Source organism: Bos javanicus, chromosome 2 (assembly GCF_032452875.1).
Source record: "Bos javanicus breed banteng chromosome 2, ARS-OSU_banteng_1.0, whole genome shotgun sequence".
NCBI classification, from domain to species: domain Eukaryota; kingdom Metazoa; phylum Chordata; class Mammalia; order Artiodactyla; family Bovidae; genus Bos; species Bos javanicus.
In genome coordinates, this window is record NC_083869.1 from 130,948,251 (window position 1) to 130,969,307 (window position 21,057).

Consider the following 21,057-nt stretch of genomic DNA (forward strand, 5'->3'; position numbering starts at 1 on the left):
GCAAGGCCGTGATCCGTGAAGGGGATGTGCTGACCGTCGGACCGTTGCACCCATCTCCCATGCTAGTAAGATCATGCTTAAAATGTTGCACGCTAGGCTTCAGCATTATGCGAACCAAGAACTTCCAGATGTCCAAGCTGGCTTTAGAAAAGGTAGAGGAACCAGAGGTCAAGTTCCCAACATTCACTGGATCACAGAGAAAGCTAGGGAATTTTAGAAAAGTATCTACCTCTGTTTCATTGACTAAGCCAAAGCCTTTGACTGTGGATCATAAACTGTGTAAAGCTCTTAGAAATGGGAATACCAGACCACTTACCTGTCTCCTAAGAAATCTGTATGCGTGCAGGTCAAGAAGAAAGTCAGAATCCTGTATGGAACAACTGGTTGGTTCAGGGTTGAAAAGGAGTATGACAGGGCTGTCTGCTGTCACCCTGTTTGTTTAATCTATACGCTGAGCACATCATGAGAAATGCTGGGCTGGATGAGTTACAAGCTGGAATCAAGATAGGCGGAAGAAACAACAGCAGCCTCTGATATGTGGATGACACCACTCTTATGGCAGAAAGTGAAGAAGAACTAAAGAGCCTCTTGATGAGGGTGAAGGACGAATGTGAAAGAGCCGGCGTAAAACTAAACATTAAAAAAACTAAGATCGTGGCATCCAGCCTTGTTACTTCATGGCAAATAGAGGGGGAAATGTGTAAGTAGTGACAGATTTCCTCTTCTTGGGCTCTAAAATCACTGTGGATGGTGACTGCAGCTGTGAACTCAGAAGATGTTTGCTTCTTGGCAGGAAAGCTATGACAAACTTAGTGGGTTGAAAAGCAGAGATACTACTCTGCTGACAAAGGTCTGTATACTCAAGGCTATGGTCTTCCCAGTGGTCACGTACGGTTGTGAGAGCTGGACCGTAAAGACGGTGGAGCGCCGAAGATTTGATGCTTTTGAACTGTGGTGTTGGAGAAGACTCCTGAGAGTCCCTTGAAGAGCAAGGAGATCAAACCAGTCCATCTTGGGAAATCAATCTACTCGTTGGAAGGACTGATGCTGAAGCTGAAACTCCAGTGTTTTGGTCATCTGATGGGAACAGCTGACTCATTGGAAAAGGCCGTGATGCTGGGGAAGATTGAGGGCAGAAGGAGAAGGGGACACCAGAGGATGAGATGTCTGGATGGCATCACCGATGTAATGGACACGAACTTGGGCAAACTTCTGAAGATGGTGAGGGACAGAGAGACCTGATGCACTGCAGTCCATGGGGTCGGAAAGAGTCACGACTGGGTGATTGGATAGCAGCAGCTGCCTGCACACCTGTAGTCTGCAGCTGATGGCTGTAAAAGGAGCTTGGGAGCATTGGAGACTGACTGGGAGAGGTTTTCTTCTACAGGGGGTTTCATCTAGCTGTCTGTACTTGGCATCTGCTGGCTGCTTGTCTCAGTGCAGTCGCTCAGGCATGTCCAACTCTTTGCGACCCCATGGTCTACAGCACGCCAGGCTTCCTTGTCCATCACCAACTCCTGGAGGTTCCTCAAATTCATGTCCATTGAGTTGATGATGCCATCCAACCATCTCATCCTCTGTTGTCCCCTTCTCCTCCTGCCTTCAATCTTTCCCAGCGTTAGGGTCTTTCCAATGGCCAAAGTATTGGAGTTTCAGCTTCAGCATCAGTCCTTTCAATGAATATTCAGGACTGATTTCCTTTAGGATGGACTGGTTGGATCTCCTTGCTGTCCAAGGGACTCTAAAGAGTCTTCTCCAACCACAGGTCAAAAGCATCAATTCTTCGTCGCTCAGCTTTCTTTATAGTCCAACTCTCACATCCGTACATGACTACTGGAAAAACCCTAGCTTTGACTAGATGGACCTTTATTGGCAAAGTAATGTCTCTGCTTTTTAATATGCTGTCTAGGTTGGTCATAGGTTTTCTTCCAAGGAGCAAGCGTCTTTTAATTTCATGGTTGCAGTCACCATCTGCAGTGAGATGCAGTGAACTCCTGTATTACAGAGCAGATTGTAATCCAGTCATTTTGTTGCTCAAGTTGTTCCAGATTTGGGCACTGGGAGCCCCATCCAAGCTCTTCCTTTTAACATGTCCCCTCACTCTTTGAGTACATTCTTACTTAGGGGGCACCACAATATGTCCATGTATATCTTGTACTTTCCCTGCCCAGCCTTCAAATTGACTATTTCTCCCAGGAGCCCTGGGTTCTTCCATTGGGGAATATTTAGACGTTAAGATCTGGTTGCTGGCTGTGTTCATGTTACTGCTCTTAGGTCCTCGGCTGACAAAAAGGCTGTCTCGTTTAGGCTGCCCAATTAAATCCAAATTTCCGATAAATAACAAATACTTTAAAAAATATAAATATATAATTTACCTGAATTCAAATCACTGCTGTCTTGTACTGTATCTCACAACACTAATCCACCTGTTCATACGTGTTAGGACCCATATGGATTTAGATTTAAACCTGTTATTCCTAATAAACACTGTAGGGTTCACTTTATTCTTCCTTTCATTTGTAACTTCCCTCTCCGAAACTTGACTCCCTTCCTCCTCAGTATGTATTTACTTATTTGTTCAACTGCAGAATGCATAGATTTAAGTTTCCGATTTGTTAAGCTGTGTATCTTTGAAAAGGTTCTTCATTGTTTTCTTCCCTTTATCTTGATCCTGACACTGCTAAATGAACTTGCCGAAGACTTGAGTTCAAGTTACTTGGTAGTGCCCCATCTTCTTCCTTTCAGGGTATGTTACTCAACTAAAAGAGTCAGTTTGTGCTCCTCTTAGAGTTCCTTCCACCCTTACCGATAGTGTGTACCATTCACATGGCCCCCAATTCAGCAATGTATGAGACAGTATGTTCAGGAAAGGACCACACACCTCTTTTTTTTTTTCCCATCTTAATTCCACTCATGCTCTTTAGGTAACCACTGTCACTAGTCTCTGATTTACTATTATTTTTTAAATTGAGGTACAGTTGATATAAAATGTTGTGTTGAGTGTTGCTGTACAACAGAGCGATTCAGTGTTCCAGCAAGCAGATACGTGTATGTTTTAGTTCTCCATCTTTCTTACACTAAAGAACAGCACGCTGTAGGTAGCTCTTGCAATCTGCTCCTTACTCGCTGCGGTACCCTGGAAGCTCCTCTGCTCGTTTAGTGGAGACCATCATGCGGTTTTGCTGTCGTCGTTGCGTCGCGCTCCACTGTGTGGATGTACCGTATTGCCTGTGTCTGGCCCTTTAAACACAATGCTGTGATGAGTAACTATTGCACGTGTTTCTGCACTGTTGGAGATGTGTCTTTGCGGTGAATTCTTAGAAACGAAACGGATAGGACAGTGAGTAGGTGTGTGTGTAGCACATTTGTGAGCAGTTGTGAAATTCCCCTCTGTAAAGAGTCCTACCAGTTTGCATTCTCATCAGGGTAAATGGATTCTCTTTCCCCAGAGCCTCACAAACCAGATGTGATACTATGCTTTTTCTGTTTTGCTAATCTAATAGATGAAAGATAGAATTTTTTAAAAAAATAGTATCATTATAGTTTTTCTTTTTCAAATTATATAGTTTTAATTTACATGTTTCTTATGAAACTGTGGTATTTTTTAATTATACAATTTTTTTCCATAGACGAAACTGCAAAGGAAATCCAAATTGCTTGGTTGGGATTGGTGAACACATTTGGTTAGGAGAAATCGATGAAAATAGTTTTCATAACATTGACGACCCCAACTGTGAGAGGAGAAAAAAGGTAAGCCATCGCTTTGTAAGAGATTTCCATATGGTATTCCTGTGTGCTTTGTTCGGTGCCTTTGGTCGGAAGCCATTACTGATTTCACGTAACCTATGCAGCTTTAGGATCAGTAGTGGAATTTCAGACTCTGAATCACTTGAATTGGAACAGTTCTTAATGATGTGCGGGTAGCGATGTAATACAGTAAACGTTTAAGAATAGTTTTAGTTCAGTGCTGATTCTGTGTTTGCCTTAACGTAGCATGTTTTACTTAGAGCAGAGCTCTTTTTAGTCTCTTTAAGTGTGAAAGTGTTAGTCACTAAGTCGTGTCCGAGTCTTTGTGACTCCATGGACTGTATGTAGCCCACCAGGCTCCTCTGTCCATGGGATTCTCCAGGCAAGAATCCTGGAGTGGGTTGCCATTTCCTTCTCCAGGGGATATTCCTGACCCAGGGATTGAACCCGGGTCTCCTGCCTTGCAGGCAGACTCTTTACCGACTGAGCCACGAGGGAAGATACCTCTTTAAAGGAGGTGGTAAGTCCAGAGAACAAGCTACCATAGTGATATGATTTGGCCTCCTTGGGCTTATATTTTTACATGTTATACAACAGATAGTTTTACTTTTTTTGTAACATACATTAATATTAATCATAAAGCCTGGCATTTACAATACAGTCACCGGTATAGGTATTTTCTCTCTTAAAAAGAATGATTTTTTGTAAGTTTCAGAATTCTCAGCCTTATCTTTGAAAAAAGTTGTAACTACCTTCTTCTAAAGGTTTCCCAGGTGGCTCAGTGGTAAAGAATCCGCCTGCAATGCCAAAGACACGGTTTGATCGCTGGGTTGGGAAGATTCCCTGGAGAAAGAAATGGCAATTCACTCCAGTATTCTTCCCTGGACAAATCCCATAGACAGAGGAGCCTGGCAGGCTACAGTCCATGGGGTCACAAGAGAGTCGGATACAACTCAGGGACTAAGCAACAAACTTCCTCTTACCGCCCCCCCCACCCACCGCAGTCCCTCAGATGTGTAGGATACAAAATAATTTATCTGAAAGTTTCACTTTGTCCGTATATTGAATGCTGACCTCTTAGGAAAAACCTGTGTAACACATCTTCACACTGATGTTTCCTAGAGCTCACTGTTCTCCGAGTTACAGGTTTAAGTGGCTGGAGACTAGTGATGAGTGGCGGTGCTGTCCTGAGTTTTTGCCCACTCCTGTAGTCAGCCCACATGGGGCTTTCAAGACCACTATCCCTTAACCTTCTCTGAGAGAGACTTATGGGATTGAGACAGTTTAACACATTTTAGATTAAATTTTAAAAGCATTTGGCATAATTTTCTTATTTTAGGAGAAAGTTCATTTTATAACTAAATTTTTCGTGTCCATAGAACTCGTTTGTGGGCCTCACTAACCTTGGAGCCACTTGTTACGTCAACACTTTTCTCCAAGTGTGGTTTCTTAACCTGGAGCTTCGGCAGGCGCTCTACTTATGTCCAAGCACCTGTAGTGACTACATGATGGGAGACGGCATCCAAGAAGAAAAAGGTGAGTGGGGAAGGGTGTGGGGAGGGCTCACTCCTGAGCTTACTGCCAGCTAGACCGCTTTGAGCCAACCATCGAGAGGAAACCTGAGCTACCGGTTTTTCGCTGTAATACACTGTGATTGCAGTCCATTAGATTCTAGTGCTTGATAGAAATCAGTCAATAAAACAGACAAGGTTACTCTTCTGCCTGGTTTGAGAGGCTTAATAAATACTTCAGTGTAACCACAGCCTTTTGTTTTGATTCTCAAAAAGGCTGACTTACAAAATACCCTCTAAAATTAAGATTAACCAACTTTGGCAAAGCAAGCCACTAATAATGTGAGTACACTTGTTGCAAATTTAGAAACCAGTTTCATACTGTTCCTAGTGGAATTAGTTTTTTTCCTACATAATATGTGGATTGTTATTCCTAATTAATACATCTATTTAGAGGTTTTTCTCTGAGATGATACAGTGTAAGAGCTCCAAGCTGGGAACTTTTCTGACTCTCTGTAAATCCGGTACTGGCGTTTATGTGATCTGATTTGGGCTCGTGGCCCTTGCCTTTGACTCTGAAAGAGAAAAAATAGGATTCCTAAGCCCCACGTCTTCCTTCTTGCTGCTCTTTAGACAACAGTAATAGTTTTGGTCCTTGTTAATAGTAATCTTTGCTTCAAAATTCTTAAGTTTGTTTCCCTAAAGCTATTGTCTGAATATGTAAATCTAGATGAATGGTACAGAAGGTAAAGAATGAATGTATGTAAAGGATGAGTAATGGAAAATGGATCCTTTTTAATTTTTAGCATTGTTTTTGCTGAAATATAAATTTACCAATGAGAAATTTATATGGGTAAATAAAAATTTGCTAAGAACAAGTGGACACTGAATTTCTATTTTGTAAAATAATGTACCACAGACTCCTTTGGGAATTGTGGTTTTAATATGTGTCTTCGAAAGATGTGATTTTTTATTTTTTTTTTTTAAATTTCTAAGCACTTGTTATTGTTTAGTGGTTCAGTCCTGTCCGACTCTTTACAGCCCCATGCGCTGCAGCACACCAGGCTTCCCTGTCCTTCACCATCTCCCAGAGTTTGCCCAAACTCATGTGCATTGAGTCAGTGATGTGCCATCCCACCATCTCGTCCTGTGTTGTCCCCTTGTCCTCTTGCCTTCGGTATTTCCCAGCATCAGGGTCTTTTCCAGTGAGTTGGCTCTCCTCATCAGATGACCAGAGTGTTGGAGCTTCAGCATCAGTCCTTCCAATAAATATTCAGAGTTGATTTCCTTTAGGACTGTCTGTTTTGTTTTTTAATTTCTAAACACTTAGATTTTAATATTCAATCAAAGTCGTTAACCTTGTTCTCTGATAAGAGTGTGCATTTCCAGGTCCTGTTAACAGACTCAGTGCAATATAGTGAGAAAGCTTTGGGTTGGAAATGATGGGATCTGAGTTCTAGTTCCAGCCCGTAGAAGGCAATGGCACCCTACTCTAGTACTCTTGCCGGGAAAATCCCATGGACGGAGGAGCCTGGTAGGCTGCAGTCCATGGGGTCACTGAGGGTCGGACACGACTGAGCGACTTCACTTTCACTTTCCACTTTCATGCGTTGGGGAAGGAGATGGCAGCCCACTCCAGTATTCTTGCCTGGAGAATCTCAGGGATGGGGGAGCCTGTTGGGCTGCTGTCTATGGGGTCGCACGGGGTCGGACACGACTGAAGTGACTTAGCAGCAGCAGCAGCAGTCCCAGCCCCATTCTGGCCTTATTTTACAGATAGGAAAACCAGCACAAGATAAGTATTTAATATCTCAAGTAGGATATAACCTGTAAAATAAGACATTTGGAGTTGATATAGACTTACTTGAATAGTTTTCAATATCCTGTAAAGTCCCTGCATCCCCAGGAAGTAAGATTTTTATCTTTATTTTACAAATGAAATGTTGGCTTCCTTTTCACAATGGATGCGTCACAATCAGTAGTAAGAGACCCTTCAGACTAGTCAGGAGACAGAAACTACACGAAGACTTGAACAAAGAATTGTTAACAGAAAATTAGAGTGATAGGGGAATTGGTTAGCAAGAATTCAGGGTGACTTGAAAAACACAGACATAGCAGATAGGGGAGCAGCCACCAACCCTAGGGCTGAAAAAGAACACACAAGGAGGAGCTGTTGAGCCCTGCTGACCAGCTTTGAGGTCCAGACCTCATTGGAGAACGCGCTGCCCAAGCTCACTTTTGCTGTTCAGTCGCAAAGGCGTATCTGACTCTTTGCAACCTCATGGACTGCAGCACGCCAGGCTTCCTTGTCCTTCGCTATGCTCAGATTCATGTCCATCAAGTTAGTGATGCCATCCAGCCATCTCATCCTCTGTCGTCCCCTTCTCCTCAAGCCCTCAGTCTTTCCCAGGATCAGGGCTTTTTCCAATGAGTTGGCTGTCGCATCACTGGATGGCCAAAAAGAAACAGATACCTCAGTGGGTTTCCTTGCCGGAAACAGTCCTCAGGGAGTTACTGGGCCTTGGAATCCCCTATGCAGAGTGTCCGGATCATTCACAGGGCAGTCATTCAAGAGGAAGTATCCTACCAGAGACATCCCACTGAAATTACTAGAGGAATCCCACTGAAACTACTAGAGGAGTTGCTGTTTAATGAATTAAGAGGGAGTTTGTTGGCCAGGGCTGGCTAAGAGTGGGCAGAGCCTGACAAGATGCACAGTGGAGCCCTCCAGCGCCCTCTACTGACAAGAGTCAACCTTGCACTATCTGGCGAATGAGGAATCTTTGCAGAGCTCATCTTTGTTGGCACAGAGCAGGCAAAGAAGGGTAGATTTGGAGCTGAAAGTCAATTAGTTGATAACGGCAGCACAGAGGGAAAATTCAAATCTTTTATTCAAGGGCTCTTGATCCATGCTTCCTATTTTCATACCTTCCCCCAACTGATGACTTAACCTGGTGGCTCAGATGGTAAAAGCATCTGCCTGCCATGCAGGAGACCTGGGTTTGAGACCTGGGTCGAGAAGATCCCCTGGAGAAGGAAATGGCAACCCACTCCAGTACTGTTGCCTAGAAAATCCCATGGACGGAGAAGCCTGGTAGGCTACAATCCACGGGGTAGCAAATAGTCAGACACAACTGAACAACTTCAGTTTCTTTCCCCAACTCATTAAAACGTGAAACTGAATTTTAGGATTCTTACCAGTAAATTGTTGTGTTGTTCATTCAGGTTTGAATCAATGTGCTTGAAGATTGCTATCATTTGTTCTGTGGCAAGTTCACATGAATGGGGGTTATATTAAAGTATTTGGCAAATAGTAAATATGGTGAAGTGAAAAGGTGAAGTGAAGTCGCTCAGTCGTGTCTGACTCTTTGCGACCCCCTGGACTCTAGCCCACCAGGCTCCTCCACCCATGGGATTCTCCAGGCAAGAGTACTGGAGTGGGTTGCCATTTCCTTCTCCAGGGTATCTTCCCGACCCAGGGATCTAACCCAGGTCTCCCACATTGCAGGCAGACGCTTTAACCTCTGAGCCACCAGGGAAGCCCATAGTAAATATAGTATATGGCTTTTATTGGATTGGAAGTTTTGGTGGGATTTGATACTCTAGAAACTGTAGTCATGATCATTATTGTCGTTGTGACGTGGGTAGGCCCTTGCCTTTAGGGAACGTATATGGACAGCCCAGGTTACCTCATTACTTCCAAAAGATGTGGTTACTAGTTTCTTTCAAAGTTTAAAAAAAAATGTAATAAAACTAATTTAGTTTGGACGTAAGGTTTTTTAATTATGTCCTCATGTGACAAGGTGTACATATTTTTTTAAAATAGCAGTTTTTTAAAAACAAACATTTCTTTAATAGATTATGAGCCTCAAACGATTTGTGAGCATCTCCAGTACTTATTTGCCTTGTTACAAAACAGTAATAGGCGATACATCGATCCGTCAGGATTTGTGAAAGCCTTGGGCTTGGACACAGGGCAACAGCAGGTAAGAACCTTTCTTTTAATTATTTATCTTTTAATATAAAAAGCATTCCTTTTAATCATTATAGAAAGAAATGAAGGAATTTTTAAAAATAAATTTCCTCTGTTTTGAATTAGAGCGTTTATTTACTGCTTAGCATATTACACATTTTCCTTGATTCCATCTCTGAAAATTCGTATGTGGGCACAAAATGGATTCAACATTGCTGTAGTCCTTTTTCAGAAATTTTAAGTTCTAAGTACAGACAGCTTCTGGGTTATTTTACTTACTACTGTTTGTAACAGAAATTGAAAAGCAAGGTATGGATTTTTTTTTTTTTTTTTTTTTAATTAACTCAAACCTGTATTGTAGGATGCCCAAGAATTTTCAAAGCTCTTTATGTCTCTTTTGGAAGATACTTTGTCTAAACAAAAGAATCCCGATGTGAGGAACATTGTCCAACAGCAGTTCTGTGGGGAATATGCTTATGTAACTGTGTAAGTGTGTTTCCGCTTTTTCATGATACGTTTTATTCTGAGGCGGTTGCTTATCTGTTTTGTAATTTTGACTTCAAGTCCACGGTGTGGCTTTAGTGGCTTAGTATGGGACCTGAGATATTTATAGTAATATGTCTCTATGGGCACATGTAAACAACTGACTTGGTAATTGCAATTGAACCTATCCAGGTGTTGGAAACTGTCTGAGCTCTTGCTGTTTATTTTATGGCTGTGGTGTGAGCTGACAAGAGTAAAATTGGAGCCTACTCGGTACCAAAAGTAAAATAACTCTTGAACATTTTCCTAATCATAAGATGCATGGCCTTATCAATCACTTTGTTTTATTTTTGAGTATACATAGTGTAGGAAATGTCAGTGAAAGAATTAAGGTAATGTTTCTTTCTGTATCTTCAGGTTATAGTACAGTAAAACCTTACTGCTTTTCCCACTCTAATCATAATGTTCTCACTCTGTTTTATTATAGCTGCAACCAGTGTGGCAGAGAATCTAAGCTTTTATCAAAATTTTATGAACTGGAGTTAAATATCCAAGGCCACAAACAGTTAACAGATTGTATCTCGGAATTTTTGAAGGTATTCAGATTTTGGCATATATGTTATTTCTGCTCCTTAACAGTTAAATACTGCTCTGAATGTCCTTTTGATTTAATGGACAAATTCATTATTTTAACTTTTTCTCCATATGAACTGTTTATGTAATGATTTAGAAGAAACTTTGTAAGTTAAAAAGTACAGAAGCACCTTTAACGTAATTTTTGGCTATGTCAAGTTATTTTATATGTAGAATTATGTATGTATAAAAGCTTGTGTGATTGGGGTATAGTAGAATAAGAAAGTGTAAGCTATGTTAACATAAAATTAATTTACCTTTTCACTTAATGAGAAATAGAAAGTGTTGAATGTAATTTTTTACATCAAAATATAACCCCTCTTCAGCCCCTCCACTCCATGTTTCTCTCTTTGTGTGTTTAGATTTATGTAGAGACAAGGAAATGGTTCTCTTTTGTTCAGAGTGGAAAAGTTGCTAATCAGAAACCTTTGTAATCATGTAGGAACAGAGAGCTGGCATAGTAGATAAGCTTATTATATAGCTTCCTTTCTTAAAATATTTTTGTACTTTTCTTACTTTTTTTTTTTGGCACAACCATCAGCATGTTTGAAGTACTCATTTATTGGATTCATTCAGCTAAATATTGACTTTTACAGTGTTCAGGCAGTGTTTCCGCTGTTGGGAGTAACCATCGTGAATGAGGCAGACAAACATTTTTGCCTTTAAGAAAGCTTATAATGTAGTGGTATGGGGAGCAACAAGGAACAATAAAGTAAATAGAAGAAAAATATTTAATGTGTCACCTGTAATAAGTGCAATGAAGAAAACTAATGCAGGGCATGGAGAATGTGGAAGGGTGGTAAAAAGTGGAGTAGTGAGTTGTCCAAGAATAGGGGAGAAGATGAAATAACAGGTTCAGAGCATAAGATAAGAATATGTCTACAGGCTAGAGGAGCAGCAAGGAGAACGGTGTGGTTGAAATAAATAGACGGGGGGAAATGATAGAAGATGTCATAGTAGAGATAACTAAGGGCCATATTGGAGAGGCACGAAGGTCCTGGAGGACCTTTGTCAGAAGTTTGCGTGAAATACAATGCCCTCAAGGGCTGTACGCAATGTAATCTGTTTCAACAGGAAAACTTTGAGTACTGTCTTGAGAAGAGGCTAACAGTGAGGCAAGGGCAAACAGAAGGAGTCGATGGTGACTTGGACCAAGGGTTAACTGAAGAGATGATAAGAAGTGTTCGAATTTTTCAAAGTAGAGCTGAAGAAATTTGCCGACTGGATATGGAGAAAAAGAGGAGTCAAGGATTACTAAGGTTTTGTCCTCAAGAACTAGAATGGAGTTGGCGTGACTGAGATGTGAAGGAGGGGGGAGGAGCAAGTTTGGGAGAGGAAGTAGGAGTCTGCACTGGGGCACGTTAGATTTGATAGGGTTCAGGGTCAAAACGTCAGGGCATGGTAAAATCACAGGGGCATGAGAGAGGTAAAGACCAAGACTGAGCCCTGGGACATTTGAACATTAAGAGATGGGGACAGGGGAGCAGCTAGTCAGACGCTGAGGGGGATGTGAGTGAAGAAAACGGGAGAGTGTCATGCTGGAGCAAAGGAATAAGTGGTAGTACTAGTGTCGTATCACTGTACTGAAGTGTAATCTGTAACAAAAAGCTGATACGGAAACATGAAACACTTAAAAATAAACCACCGTTCGCTCCAGCATTGAGTTTTTCTGCACTCTTAGTTTTGTGTAATGAAGGCAGTTCAGTAATTTTAACTGTGTGTGCGTGTGAAATTTGCATATACAGTTTCATATTTGGTGCCTGTAGGTATTTTCCGCCCATTTTCACTGTTTTAAAATTAATTTTGCTGCATTAAAGTACATATGATTTCTTTTTTAAACCTATTTCCTTCAATTCCCAGAAACGGGATTACCAGGAAAAAAAGACCTAAAACCCAAGCATTTTTAAAATCATGCATTTCAGAAAGAAACATCAGTTTTAAATCATTGTATACAAGTTAATAACATCATTGCTAATCTAACTTAATCTTGTGTGTCCTTCATTATTTATAATGACCTGATCTTAACAGCTTGAGTAAAAACTGTTAGCTAAAGTGAAATTGTAATTTGCATCAGAGTTTTGATCATTAAACAAAAATCTTTTTTTTTTTTTTAAACTAATGTGCCTATTCCTGATCAGGAAGAAAAATTAGAAGGAGACAATCGATACTTTTGTGAAAACTGTCAAAGCAAGCAGAACGCGACAAGGAAGATCCGACTCCTTAGTCTCCCTTGTACTCTGAACTTACAGCTGATGCGTTTTGTCTTTGACAGGTAAATACGTGTGAGTCGTAGTGTTGGTCTGCTCACTGTGGACTAATGTACAGATTTTACCATAGATATGATAGAAAAATGCTTGTAATTTGAAACTTTAGATTTGAGGATGAAAGTTATAGATGGAGCCTGTCATAATTAAGAACTAGAGAAGTAGAGAATCCTTATTTTTCTGTAAAATTACTTAAAACTGCAAAGGAAAAGCAGACATTTGTGTGTCAATTACCTTAATATTTTATGTTATTGTATAAGAAGTTGAGTAAATTTTCTATTCACAACACTGCAACCCCCATTCCCATGGAAATAGATCTTTTATAATTAAAATCAGGCAATTTTTTTTAACATGTGCATTTCTTCTGTATAGCTGGAACATGTGTGTTTTCTTTTGTATTAAAATGTCTGGAAATGCGCTGTTTGGAATTAGCTCTTTAAGTTCATACTTTTTAGCTTGTTGATTATTTATTATCCAATTCAGTGACATGTTTTGAGCAAGATTGTAAAAAGAAATCTACTTAGCTACTCCCCAGTTTATTTAAATAAGCCAGTAGAACTTACACATTGTTTTATGGTTGTTTTAAATATAATTATAATTAGCTTTCTTCTTGGTTAGGCAAACTGGACATAAGAAAAAGCTGAATACCTACATTGGCTTCTCAGAAATTTTGGATATGGAGCCGTATGTGGAACACAAAGGTAATATTTTTACCAAGCAGTGATAATTATAATGCTCAGAGACTGTAACTTGTGATCAACTCCACTTGTGTTGAGTACAGAATAGGAGTTTACCACTAAATTTTATTTGCCAGTCTGAGAACAAAGGCGTTTTAGGTGAGTCGAGAGGTTATTTTTATTTTCTACGAGTGAGTACATAACAAAGATTAGATGGTTCATCAATGTCTATATAATTAAGGATATAAAAGAATAAAGAATAAACTACTTTGCTATTCCTGAACTCACTCTTGTTGCATTAGCCTCATTTCAGTTCAGTTCAGTCACTCGGTCGTGTCCAGCTCTTTGCGACCCCATGGACTGCAGCACGCCAGGCCTCCCTATCCATCACCAACTCCCGGAGTTTACTCAGACTCATGTCCATAGAGTCAGTGATGCCATCCAACCATCTCATCCTCTGTTGTCCCCGTCTCCTCCCGCCTTCAGTCTTCCCCAGCATCAGGGTCTTTTCCAGTGAGTCAGTTCTTCCAATCAGGTGGCCAGAGTATTGGAGTTTCAGCTTCAACATCAGTCTTTCCAATGAACACCCAGGACTGATTTCCTTTAGGATGGACTGGTTGGATCTCCTTGCAGTCCAAGGGACTCTCAAGAGTCTTCTCCAACACCACAGGTCAAAATCATCAATTCTTCGTCACTCAGCTTTCTTTATAGTCCAACTCTCACATCCATACATGACCACTGGAAAAACCATAGCCTTGACTGGATGGACCTTTGTTGGCAAAGTAAGCCTTTGTTAGCCTCACTACTATATCTGTAATTCCTCATAAAATTAAGGATTTCCACATTGCCTCCATTCATGGTTTTAAAAAACATTTTATCAGAAACATTAGATGGCCTAGTTGCAATATTTATGCTGTAATGTAATTACTTTCTTCTTTGGTGGTAGTCACCTTAGTAAACAGGATGATCTTTGTTAGAGAAAAGTATCTTGCCGTTTGTTTCTCTCCTGCCCTTACTGGATGGACCGTTTTACTTCTAAGATTGATGTTAATGTTTGTGAAATTTTTAATACAGAAGTTATATCATAACCTCTGTCTCCATAAAAAGGTTCTGGTGGCAAGCCATAGTCTAAAACCTTCAAAAGAAATGATTGGGAAGGTGGGGAAGTGATATTTAAGCCTTAAAATGCATGATACTCTCTACTCAGTATACTGGAGTTTAAAATTTATACCTGTGGGGTTTCCCTGGTGGTCCATTGGTTAAGAATCCGCCTTGCAATACAAGGGACATCAGTTCGATCCCTGGTCTGGGAAGATCCCACATGATGTGGAGCAGCTAGGCCCATGTACCACAAGTCCTGAAACTTGTGCGCCCAGAGCTCATGCTTCACAGCAAGAGCGCCACTGCCGTGAGAAGCCGGCACGCCAAGAGCAGCCCCCGCCCGCCACAGCCAGCGGAAGCCTGAGGGCGGCGGTGGAGGCTGCCACGGCGCTCCCCCCACACCACACTCAGAGCTGGGGAGAGGAGAGCTGCTGCACGCGGTGCCTGGTTACCGTTGCGTCTGCCTGATCGAATAAACTCAGCAGTAGTTCACTGTCTACAGTAGTTTGCTTCCTGCCTCCTTTACATAGTCAATTATTTGAAATTAGAGAAGCCTGGTTACTTAGTGGTTTCTTGGGGGTTAGGAATGTAGGAAATGTACAAATTATTCCTTACCTTTTTTTTTTTCTTGCCACTTGTAGGACCTTAGTTCCCTCACAGAGGATTCAGGAATTGAACTCTGGGCTACTGCAGTGAAAGCTGTGAATCCTAGCCACTGGACTGTCAGGGAATTCCCAAATTATTCCTTTCCTTGACTCCAGTGTATGATTTCGAATAGTTCTTATCATGATTCAGTTTATTATATATTTGTCCAATTCATACTGTAAAGAATGATGCTTCCACTTTCATAGTCTTTTTATTTTTCCTGTATTCTTATTCCTATGTGTCTGCACACATATATCCACACAAAACAGAAAAGATAGATCTAAAAAGGTGATATGTTTTTAAAAGGAGAATTTATTTTTTTAAATAGTGAACCTGCAGATACACAGATGTGTAGACTGAGGGATTCTCATACCTTGAATATTCAGCAGCTTACTATCTTAACTCTTGTGATATTACTTGGGGATTTTAATACCCTATACACAACATTAAGTCTTAACAAAATTCATAGACTTTTGGAAGAAACCACTTAAATGTAGTTATCAAAATACTAAGACAGATTTGTAATACAGTAATAGAAGTGAAGTCAGAGTTGCTCAGTCATGTCCGACTCGTTGCAACCCTGTGGACTGTATAGTCCATGGAAGTCTCAAGGCCAGAATACTGGAGTGGGGAGCTTTTCCCTTTTTCAGGGGATCTTCCTAACCCAGGGATCGAATCCAGGTCTCCCACATTGCAGGCGGATTCTCTACCAGCTGAGCCAGGAGGGAAACCTGAGAATACTGGAGTGGGTAGGCTTTCCCTTCTCCAGCACATCTTCCTGACCCAGGAGTCAAACCGGGATCTCCTGCATTGCAGGTGGATTCTTTACCAGCTGAGCTACCAGAGAAGCCCTTTAAATGGGAATAGATATGCCAGACAAACGTCAGTTCCTTTTCTATTCTCATACCATACAAAAAAACTTAGAAGAAATAAATGATGTTTTAAATTGCCCGAGAAACCCACAGCTTAAGGATTTTCATAAAGTTGGAATTTTAATTCTGTACTCTTTTTTTTAATGAATTGGTAACTAAAATCAGGTTATCTGCACAGTGATAATATGACAATAAAAACTTGTATCTATTGGTAATAGTCATAGTTACTGCTAATACTTCTGTGATTTGTTGTCTTCATTAATAATTTGAGGGATACTGCTGAGTGCCGCTGCTGTAGACAGTCTTCAGCTGACCTGATAACGACCTCTCTCCTTCAGTGATTTTGTCTTCACCCTCCCTCAGCCCTTCTGAAGGTCATAACCTACCTTGTCTTTCTATAATTTAAATACCGTATATCTTGTTCCACTCTATTTTCCTCTTTTAAAAATGATAAAATAGAAGGCATCCATAAAAATTAAAATACAGAAATAAATGGTTCAGAGAATTATCACGAAATGAATATCTTCCTGAGTACCACCCACTCCCACCTGTGTGACCCACCTGGTTGCAATCTCCTTCCTCCTGAAATAGAGCCATTAGTCTGAGTTGTCTGGCAGTCGCTACTTTTTTTATGTTTTGGCTTTAGCATTTTGCTATATAAACTTGTACCCCGAAGCATTATAGTGTAGTTTACCCTTCCGCCTCCTGGGATATTGCCAGGTGAAGCCTAACTCATTGTTTAATCTCAACCTGCCTCCTCTGCTTGTTCATCTGGGCCATTGGTGGCTGGAGAAAAACATCATTGGTGTGTCTGTCTGTATTTTGAAGAATTTCAAATTTTTATGAACAAAATCTAATTAAACAATTTTGTTCTTTTAACTGGATCAGTTCATCTGTTTACACTCTTGTTAATTTACACTCTTAAAATTCTCTGATTAAAATTTGCATCACTTTTATTAAAGTTTCCTGTCACTTGCCTATATTTTCAAGTTTCTCATTTCTCTAAACATAGAAGCCTAATTTTATAATCCATGACTGACATTGTTGGAGTATTATGTAAGTTTCTTTTTGCTGTCCCATTTGGTTATTTTAATGTTACCAGTTCTTCTGTACCTGGTTATCTCTGGAAAATTTTTTATGGTATTTTTATTTTTTACTTTTTGTTGCACTGTGTGACATGTGGGATCTTTGTTCCCCCACCAGGGGTTGAATCTGAGCACGCCTGCCCACCCCCCCTTCCTCCCCCCCGCAGCGGAAGCAGAGTCTTAACCATTGGACCAACAGGGAAGTCCCTGTAAAATTTTTTGTGGCGATTCCCTTAGGGCTGAAATGAAGCCACCTCCTCCAGAGAGACCTTAGGTTTCTTTCTGCCAGGCTCCTGGGGTCCCTATGGGTTAGGTATCGTTGCAGACCAAGTTCAGTGCTTAAGGTCCCCTTGCTCACGGATGCTGTAAGAACCTGGCCAGTTTTTACTTGTTTATTTTTAGTGGAGACATCCACGACTAGTTCCATGGGTTATTTCAGGACTTTTGGGGGGCATTACACTGGGTCTCTGTTGTGGGGCCTGGGCTCTGTGGTGGTGGTGCACATGGGCTTAGCGTCTCTGTGGCTTGTGGGACCTTCGTCCCCTGACCAGTGATCCAAACCTCACCTTCGGCAGTGAGAGCGCAGAGTCCTAACCACTGGACTGCCGGGGAATTCTCTTATCTACACCTATTTTGAAAGCAATTTTCCTTAATGACTTATATCTAATTTTTTTTTTAATTCTCTTTTTTTCTAGAAATAGTAGTTTTTCGATTTTGCATTCAAATCTTACTAGTTTGTGTGTAGTTAATTTTTGTAAGAAGTTAGGAAATATGAACAATTTGATTGTTCATTATGAAAATATGAACAACTGATTCTTGGTAAGCATATGGCTCGGTCTGTTAGTGCATAAGGGGAAGTATACTACAGAATGACTTTGTAACCCTTACGTGCCCAGAATGCTGTAGCTTTGGATCTGTACATATTGCAGAGGGAGTAGAGAGTTGACACAGAGAGGTGATAAAAACAATGACTACCACGTTATTTTATGAGACTAAATTTTTTAAATCTAAGGTGACCTGTTTTGGGTTCTACTGGATGCATAAAGAATTGTAATCGTTACAGTGCAGGCTCAGGATGTAAGAAGAAATACTGTCATCTAAACTTTCTTTCACTTTTTCCCCTTCTCCTTCCCTAGGTGGGTCCTATGTGTATGAACTCAGCGCGGTCCTCATACACAGAGGAGTGAGTGCTTATTCTGGCCACTACATTGCCCACGTGAAGGATCCACAGTCTGGCGAATGGTATAAGTTTAATGATGAAGACATAGAAAAGATGGAGGGGAAGAAATTACAACTAGGGATTGAGGAAGATCTAGGTAAAACCTTTAAGTTGTGAGTGCCCTTTTAAAATATAATTTTATTTTTTTTAACAAAAATGTCTGTGAGAAATTATTATGGCCCAAGATTGTTATGGACTATCAATGCTATTTGCATTTCTTAAACACGTGAAATCTCTGAACTTTCATAGCAATGCTTGGATTTTTTCAAAAAGTGATTTTGGATCCTTTTGTAGTTCATGAGCGTGATGATTGGGTGTTCACGCTATTGCGTGATTTGTGCCTCCCTCCAGACCTTGTTACGACACTGGCACATTACCCATCTGACGTGACAAAAAAGGAAAAAGTGATTTTGCTCCAGGGATGGTTCCATAATGTCCTGTTTTTAGTACAGTCTGAAGGCGTATGTTTCATTTTCAATTAACAGGTTAATTGTGGGCAGCTAGGAAAGAGGGTGGTAAGTATTAAGCTAAAAACTATGAGTAGTAGATTTAATATAGTAGGATCAGGACTATATATTTCTCTGGGTCAGGACATACATTTTTGAGAAGTAATAGTAGGGGAACTTTGTTCTCTGAACAGCATCTCCCCTTCACTGTTAAGTATCTTAGCCCAACCCTAGAGTGTGGAGCCATGCCTCTGTGGGGATTAAGCTGCTTATTGTTCCATGGTAATGAGATGTGCTATATAGGGTGCTTCCTGAAATAGTTTCTAGTATATAGTTCTGATCACCTTGGTTTTCGTGGGCTAAATACCCGTTTATTGTCTAACGCAGTGGACAGGTCTTCCGACAGGAGCCATCTTGGCTGAAGTTTTAATCACTTTCTTACTGCTTGTCACTTGGACTATGAGATGCAGAAAGGGAAAAGGAATGGGAATAGGTGGGTGTCTCCCGCCACTGTCCTTTCCTAAGGATCAATACCACTCGCCCAAGTGGAGGACCACGGCAGTTGACACTGGCTTTCAAGGAAGGCGTAGGGAATTTTGCTGCAGGTAGTCATGTAGTGGCTATATTGTAATTTGAATGAATATTTTCTTTTTTTTTTTTTATGTACACTTTTTGTTCATCAGTTGTACCTCCATAGAGCTTGAAAGTGAAAGTGGGAGGTGTGCTGGACTTAGCTTTGTGAGTAGTGCTCCACCCAGGTGTGATGCTACAAGTGTTTCCTAATTTTAAGTCACATTTTAGATACATAGCAATGTTGCTCCCACTTCACCTGCGTAATACTCAGGCCCTTAGTTAACATTTGCTTATATTTTTTCTTATTGTGATATTCTTAATAGGAACAAAATTGACATTTAGCTTTAAATTGTGAATAATTAAACTTTAGTTTTATTTAACTGTTCTTTTTTTTTATTATTTAACTGTTCTTTACTGAGTTTTTTTGATCTGTTTCATTTTTAGTAAGAAAATCGTAGGATTAAAAGCATTGTTAAGGCTCTCCATATAGGTAGTCTTAAATTTTAGAACATTTCAAGAGGAAGAGACCCTACATGTTAGGATCCCATTCCAGTATTTTAATGCCTCATTATATGCAGCTTATATTGCTGCTTTTATCTGTTTTATCAAAAATAGAAAATCCTTATTAAATTCCATTAGTCATTCATTCTTATATTCTCTTGTGAACGTTTATGAATCATTTTATATTCCACCTTACACAAGTTAATGAACATCTTAAATGTTAATAGTTTTTAGTTAGAAATGACCAACAGGTTTTCCTTTTACATGCTGAGATTTTTAATTCCCTACTACTGTAGTCTTTAAGCTTTTTTGCTCCTGATTCTCTGAGAAATATTGAACAACTTTGGTGTTTCACTGCACACTTTAAAATCCAGGATTTTTCATTGTAAATTTAAGTAGCTCCCAATAATGTAACTTCTGACAAATTATAAATACTGAAACAAACTGCAACATTATTACTCTTGTATCCAAATGAAATTATATAACATAGAGATTCCATGCATCCCCATCATTCTTTTCAAAGTTACATGAACTGATATTTTTTTAATAACAGTATTTTTTTTAATACTTCCTCTTTGTCCTGTACTAGTGTTTCCATCACACTGACCCTAGAGAATTTTGTTCTGATGGAATATTATAAGTTTTCTGTAACTGTAAAGCTCCGAAAAGTTAGAAAGTGTTCTGAGGTTTTTTTGTTTGTTTGTTTTAAATAAATATTCCTATATATTCGATAAAACCAATACAGGTTTTAAAAGGATTGAACGCAACGAAATTTTACTGTGAATAAATCTTTTGATAAGACTTGTCACAGGATAGGAGCTTATATCTTTCTTTTGTAAAGTGGGAGACAGATGACTGAAAGGAGAAGTAGAAACCATCAGTGGAACCTCAGCAATTTTAGAAAAGTACACTGGCAGTTGAGGATCTGGTTCTTGATTTCCTCAGAACTGTCCATGCCCTCCTCCCCATTAGAAAGTTATCCTGGGATAATCAAACTTAGTTTGAAGGCCACCTTCATGTGATATACATGCCATGTAAAACACTAACGTTCTCTGCTTCTGAATTCATAGGGATTAGTGGCTCATCTTAGCATTTCATTTCATTTGGGGAGGGGGGAGGAAACATTTCATTTTATTTCTTTGTGCAGTTAAGCCTAGATTTATTTTTGTAATTTAAGACCAACAGGAAAATAAAATCTATATATTTGCTTCAGGTTAGTCATTGTGAAAAACAGTACCTTCTTTGCAGCTTTTACAAATGGAATATGGCAGGCACTGGGGGTTAATAAACATTCAAAAATGTATCCAGCCTGCAAAATTTACATTGC

The 21,057-nt window shown here is 40.1% G+C and overlaps 1 protein-coding gene and 1 non-coding gene across 6 annotated transcripts in view; both read left to right on the forward strand.

Moving 5' to 3' along the window:
- The window catches only part of USP48 (ubiquitin specific peptidase 48), a 72,874-nt gene that overhangs the window by 17,575 nt on the left and 34,242 nt on the right, over positions 1-21,057 (forward strand). For all 5 annotated transcript variants that reach the window (XM_061394094.1, XM_061394130.1, XM_061394103.1 and 2 more), the window contains exons 2-9: positions 3,630-3,750; positions 5,127-5,283; positions 9,117-9,244; positions 9,593-9,717; positions 10,202-10,310; positions 12,486-12,619; positions 13,230-13,312; positions 18,128-18,307. In XM_061394094.1, the coding sequence (XP_061250078.1) occupies positions 3,630-3,750; positions 5,127-5,283; positions 9,117-9,244; positions 9,593-9,717; positions 10,202-10,310; positions 12,486-12,619; positions 13,230-13,312; positions 18,128-18,307 (1,037 nt within the window). The remainder of the gene's footprint in view (positions 1-3,629; positions 3,751-5,126; positions 5,284-9,116; positions 9,245-9,592; positions 9,718-10,201; positions 10,311-12,485; positions 12,620-13,229; positions 13,313-18,127; positions 18,308-21,057) is intronic.
- Positions 18,493-18,597, forward strand: LOC133236338 (small nucleolar RNA U13). The gene has a single exon (XR_009732845.1). It is a non-coding gene; the product is annotated as a small nucleolar RNA U13 (small nucleolar RNA).